This window comes from Rhinolophus ferrumequinum, chromosome 16, assembly GCF_004115265.2.
Source record: "Rhinolophus ferrumequinum isolate MPI-CBG mRhiFer1 chromosome 16, mRhiFer1_v1.p, whole genome shotgun sequence".
Taxonomy (NCBI): Eukaryota; Metazoa; Chordata; class Mammalia; order Chiroptera; family Rhinolophidae; genus Rhinolophus; species Rhinolophus ferrumequinum.
Genome location: NC_046299.1, coordinates 62709193 through 62715849, shown reverse-complemented (window position 1 = coordinate 62715849; position 6657 = coordinate 62709193). Strand labels below are relative to the sequence as shown.

Genomic DNA, 6657 nt, shown 5'->3' with positions numbered 1-6657 from the left:
TTGGCTTCTATCTGAAAGATTCTGTGCAGTGGAATTAACAGAGTAATTAGCAACAATCTTGTAATAAAACTAGCAATAAATTTCATAGGGATGACTCATATTACATTCTTCAATAAAGCCTAAAACAACTTTCTGTATACATTAACATATTGCTAATTTATTTATTAGTAATAATACAAGCAGTTAAAGTGAGAATTATGTAACACTATTCTTTGTCTAAGAAGTAGACTCTGAAACACAGAAGAATTGTGTTCTATAGATCCCAATGCATTGTTTCTGTAGGTTGTATATATTTAGGATTTACCTGAAGAGTAATTTGTTGAATATTGTGGAAGTAGGAACAAAGAGACTACTCAAAAATCAATTTCCTGAGGATAATCCTAGAAGAAGGATCAGGTTTGCTGTTGTTTTTTTAAAGCAGGGAGGAAAGTGATTAACATAGAAGTTAAAGATGAGATGACTCTAAAAGGGAAAAGTAGGTAAAAATGCTCTTTGTACAACTTGGCTGTTCTCATTCAGACTCATCCTTTCCTTCTGTGTAAGCCTTTGCATTTGATCCATTCTTTCCTTCTCTTTGTTCAGGAAAAGATCAGCAGGCAGATGATTCTAACACGAAGGACCTGAATTCCTGGGAGAATTTGCCTTCATCAAGTCAGGGAAAGACACCTAGATCAGTGGCTCATGAGGTAAAACTAGAAAAAGAGGAATCTCTGCTCAATGACTGTGGGTAGTACCTAAATCACTAACTAAGCTCTCTAAGGAATAGGTGTCTATTTTATTCTCCTTACCACAATGATTTTTTCCATTCTCTGTCCCTCTGATGTTGAAGATGACCCAAACAGGAATTTGAAAGAGTGGAACTTTCTGCAACTCTAAAAGAAAACCCCTTTCAATGCTATTTAAGAAATTTTACTTGTTTTGACATCTATTTCATTTTATGCTACTAATAGAGATACAAAATAAATTTCACATAAAACTTGAAGCACCTTTAGATGTATTGATAATGGAAGTGTAAATTGAGAGAGACAGATGGTGCAGTGTCTCCAAACTACGGAAAAGTAGAGGGTTGTGAAAACTCTGGGGCACAAACTCTTACCTTGATATATTACCTTCCTTGTGGAGACACTGCCAAGATTAGAGCACAAAAAGGGAAATACATTTTCATCTTGTGGGTGCCTTACATTTTTTTTTCCCTCTTACTTTACCTACTGGAGCTTTGGCACTTGCATCATGTTTCTGTCCTCATACTCACTTGCTGTAATTTCCAGCAGTAAAAAAGATGAAAATCAGTACAAGAACAAGCACCGCTTCCTCCACTTTCCAATTTGGCTGCCAACCCCACCCAGGCCAGACAGTCATGCTGCTGATTTGAAAACAACTTTGAAGTTTGGTAGATTCCTTTGTGACATGTAAGGTGGCTTCATCAAGGGCACCGGCACATCTCGGGATGGCAGCCTCTAACTCTTAGTATATTGCGGGGCTCTCAACCCCACTATTGATACTTTGCTCTGATCAGAATGATTGAAGGAGAGACAATCTGGAAGTGAACAACTTCGTAGAATGTCCTACGTAGATTCTTATATAACCATACTTGACTCCCTTCTAGAACTGAGTATATTTTATGTTTTTCCCCCTATATTATATGATTTGACCTATCTAGGATAAGTTTTGGTATGCTTAAAGTTTCCTTTTAGAAAAGAGTACCTTAGCACATTTCTGGATGGTTTTTAGAGTATGCTGGGAAAATCAGCTGATTTTATCAGCATTTGCTTTTCTTACATTTCATGAAGCAATTAATTTGATATTGTAGCCACTTGATGCCCTTTCAGTTATGATGCTGTCCCTAGGAGGTCTAGATTCATAGACTTGTAGATGGTTAGATTTGAAAGATAGATCAAGAAATTTTTATTCATTTTACCCATTTTAGAGGTGATGAAACTAAGTCCTAGAGAGAGCTGAAAATGATTTTTCTATGATCGTACAGCTCTTTAGTCACAGAGAAAAGACTAGAAACCAGTCTCCTATCTTCTAGTATTACGTGGTCCTCATAAAATCCTTGACATATGCAGTGCAGAAAAGCTAACTTAAGCTTCTCAGAGAAATTTATCCACCTTTTTCTTTAATTTGACATTAATTTGATTCGGTGTGTAATCTCTGAGAAGACCTGGCATCTTGATAATTTAGTGTGTTTCTCCTTGTGCCTTCTTGGCATTGTTCGCCTAATCACATCTCATTTCATCAGAGACATGTTAGAGTCCTAAGTGAGCCTATGGTTGGGATTGCAGTCATCCAGAACAGTTTGCTTCTTTGATAAATGTAATCAAGTTGATTTTGAAGCATGACTTGAAATATGTCTCAGGTTTAAATTATGCTAGGACTTCTCACTGAGGTGATGTTACTTTTTCTTAATACATGAGTTGTGCTCAGATGGCTTTTTAAACCTGTCTTGCTGGAGGTGGGAGGGACAGTGTTGGTGACAGCACCACCTCACTTCCTCCACCCCATTGCGTTCACAAGCTCCACATTCCTATTTGAATTATCCTGAAATTCATTTTTAGAGATTTGTTTTACCAATTAGTATTGATAAACTAGTTTTCAGGACTAGGTTAACTCTAGAACTCATTCGATTTTATTTATTAGTCATTAGTAGTTTAATGAGAAGGAATCCTTGAGAAACACTTTTCCTTAGTATTTTAAAGTAAAATAATTAAAGTACACAAAGCAACACTAACAAAAGAGAGCTGGTGCAGTTATAGTAATATCAGACAAAAGAGACTTAAAAGCAAAAAAGCATTAGGTGTTAAATGGTCACTATATAATACAGAAAGAGGTAGTTCACAAGGAAGATGTGAAATTTTTAATTCTTAAGTACCTAATGACAGCTGCAGAATATATAAATTAATATTTGACAGAATTACAAGGAGGGCTTGATAAATTCACTATAATGGTAAACCATTTAAAAATATCTCTTATGAATAGATTAGACAATTAGTTAAGAGTATAGAAATTTCAAAAAAATTGAATTATCAAGCTAGATATAATGAACATAGGTAGAACTTGCATCCAAAATTTAGAAGACACACATTCTTTTCAAGTATACATGGACCGTTTATAAAAGTTTACCAGGTACCAAACCAAAATATATTTCAACAAATATCAAATAATCTTATAGTACCGACTGTGGTCTCTGATATAAAGAAGATCAGAAGTCAACTACAAAAAAATGAAAAATACATTTGGAATTTAAAGACATGTAATTCTAAACTCATGGGTCAAAGAAGAAATCACAAAAGAAATATAAAGTATTTGGAATAAACACAAAATTACTATATATGAAAACTTGTGGTTTTCTCATTGTGCAGTGGTTAGAAATATAATGGTATGCTCTATATTGTTACATTTACAATGATACCAGATGTAAAGTACATAGGAATAAATCTAAGAAAAGGTGTGAATTGCCTTTATTGAGAATATTATAAAATGTTTTGATGGAGAGCTATATCATATTAATGGATAATAAGACTTAATATAACAAAGATAATAGTTTTCTAATTTAAATGACAAAATTAATTAAACTTAATTTAATGTAAATTTCAAAGCTCTTTCTGTATGTGTGTGTGTGTGTGAGTGTGTGTGTGTGTGAGAGGGAGAGAGAGAGATATTGATTCGATCAGCTTATTCAAAAACTTAGGAAAACAGAAGACCAAGAACAGACAAGACAGTATTAGGTAAGGAAGGAAAAGTGTGTATGTGGTGGAGCGGTGACTGGTACTGCTGGTTATCAACACTTATTATAAAGCTGTAGGAATTAAGGAAATGTAATAGTGGCAAATTACATAGGTGGCAAATAAGGTGGCAAATAAGACCAATGAAAGTGGCTAGAAATGACAGAAGACCACCCCAGGCATATACGTATGGGAACTTTTTATGTGCTAGGTGGCATTGCAGATAGAATGGTCTGTTCAATTAATGGTGCTGGTAGAACTGGTTATTCCAAGAGGAGAAGTAAAACTGCATTACTGCCTGTGAGTACAGGTCGGCAGAACCTTTTCTTCTCCACAATAAGAAAATGATTGTGTGTTAGCCTTCTAGCATACTGTTTCTCTGGAATCCTGATAAAGGGTGGACTATCAGCTGTGTTACCTGGCAGCATTGGTTATGGAAAAAACGATTCCTGGTCTGGAAGGATTATGACTAGGACAATAACTGTCTTGTTGAAAGTACAAACAGGGTGAATGTGGGAAGCCCCTCCCTGTGATCCCTAGAGGTCAGGTTCTTGAGTTGTTGTGAGAGATACTAGTTCCTGTGCAGCTTGAGGTGTCTGAGCCAGGATAACTTAGATACCCACCCTTGGGGTCTCTCTGCCTTCACCTGAGTTGACACTAGAAAGCTGAGGACTGATGAGGGCAAGCCTAAGAGTGTCCTGCTGACCCGTTGGGGCTCCTCTTCTGTATCCTTTTGCAAAGCTTACCTGATGCCAGGTGTGGCCTGTGTATCTTGTGAATGTCCAGTTGAATGCAAGGTCATTGTTGGTGGTGGAGCAGAGTGCATACGGTATACTTTACACTGAAATGGGCTCTAGGTGAATTAAATCCCTAAATATTAAAAGGAAAGCTGAAAATATTTTAGAAAAATATATGAGAGTTGATGTTTTTCTTACTTGCATATGAGAGGATTTTTAAAATGTGTGTGTGTGTGTGTATGTGTGTGTGTTTTTTTAAGATTTTGTTGGGGAAGGGGAACAGGACTTTATTGGGGAACAGTGTGTACTTCCAGGACTTTTTTCCAAGTCAAGTTGTTGTCCCTTCGATCTTAGTTGTGGAGGGTGCCGTTCAGCTTCACGTTCTTGTCCTTTCAGTCTTAGTTGTGGAGGGCTCAGTTCCAGGTCCAGTTGCCGTTGCTAGTTGCAGGGGCGCAGCCCACCACCCCTTGTGGGAGTCGGAATCGAACTGGCAACCTTGTGGTTGAGAGGACACGCTCCAACCAACTGAGCCATCCGAGAGCTCAGCGGCAGCTCAGCTCAAGGTGCCGTGTTCAATCTTAGTTGCAGGGGGCGCTGCCCACCATCACTTGTGGGACTTGAGGAATTGAACCGGCAACCTTGTGGTTGAGAGCCCACTGGCCCATGTGGGAATCGAACCGGCAGCCTTCGGAGTTAGGAGCATGGAACTCTAACCGCCTGAGCCACTGGGCTGACCCCTAAAATGTGTGTTTTATGTATTCAAAATGGCAATTAGCTAATCTACTAGAATTTAAAATATTCTAAAATGGTAAAGTGATTGCTAAAACATAAGTTTAACTTTCTGTTTCAGGCAATACTTATTCATGTTATGCTAAAAACTTAGTAAGTTATATGTTTTAACTTGTTCAGCAAAATGAATATGCTTGAGAGGAGTGCTGGGTAGTTGTTTATATCTTTCCATTAACTTGTTTGTTTGTAAAACTGATTGTGTTTGGGTCCATGTTCTGGAATGATGGCTTTATATGTGCCTGTAAGAGGTACTGAGAAATTTCATGGAATTAAGCAAAATGCATACATACTATCAAGAGGGGAAAAGATTAATAAGTTTTACAAAATCAAAGTAATCAAAAGACACTTCCAAAAAGCTGAAACGACAGCACACAGGCTGTGGCTGAGATGCTGCATGAGAAGTCGAGAGGCTGAGGTGAGGGTGGGGGAGGCAGAGGCCGGACCCAGAGGGTGGCCTGCGCTTCGGACCTGCTGCTTTCACTCAGGATGCTTCCCTGTCTCTTTGCTCATCCTTCCCTTTATTTTTCAGGTCCATGGCTGTTATGTATCACTATACTGTTACTGAATTAACATCTATTGCCTGCTGTAATTTTTATATGCTTGCTTGTGTATTTTCTCTCTCCATGAGAATATACAAGGTGTGATAATTAAGTTCGCGAACTTTTTGCAACTTTTTTGATATCAAAGGGATTCTTCATTATGAATTTGTACCAACTGGACAAACAGTTAACCAAGTTTATTATATAGAAGTGCTGAAAAGGCTGTGTGAAAAGTTAGACGACCTGAACTTTTCTCCAACAATTCATGGCCCTTGCATCATGAGAATGCACCAGCTCACACGGCACTGTCTGTGAGGGAGTTTTTAGCTAGGAAACAAGTAACTGTATAGGAACACCCTCCCTACTCACCTGATCTGGCCCCCAGTGACTTCTTTCTTTACTGGAAGATAAAGGAAATATTGAAAGGAAGTCATTTTGATAACATTCAGGACATCGAGGGTAATACAATGACAGTTCTGATGGCCATTCCAGAAAAAGAGTTCCAAAATTGCTTTGAAGGGTGGACTAGGCACTGGTTTTGGTGCATAGCTTCCCAAGGTTAGTACTTCGAAGGTGACCGTAGTGATATTCAGTAATGAGGTATGTAGCACTTTTTCTAGGATGAGTTCATGAACTTAATTATCAGACCTCGTATATGCACTGTAAGGGCAGAACGAACACAACACAAGTCTGTCTTGTTCCATCCCATTTAGAACAGTATCTGTATACATACTAGACCTTCAGAAAAGAAGTGTCAAATGGATGGATTAATTGAAAAATTGAGGACTAAAACATTGATTACTGAATCTTTATTTTAGTGTGTTTTTTTCCCCTCTGATTATATTCAGTTTTGTTTAGCAGTGGGTC

At 37.8% G+C, this 6657-nt stretch overlaps 1 protein-coding gene across 1 annotated transcript in view; it reads left to right on the top strand.

The window, feature by feature from the left end:
- The first annotated feature begins 456 nt into the window (after positions 1-456).
- The window catches only part of PTPN20 (protein tyrosine phosphatase non-receptor type 20), a 55031-nt gene continuing 48830 nt past the window's right edge, over positions 457-6657 (top strand). The window contains exons 1-2 of the mRNA XM_033129983.1: positions 457-475; positions 583-677. Of these exons, the coding sequence (XP_032985874.1) occupies positions 457-475; positions 583-677 (114 nt within the window). The remainder of the gene's footprint in view (positions 476-582; positions 678-6657) is intronic.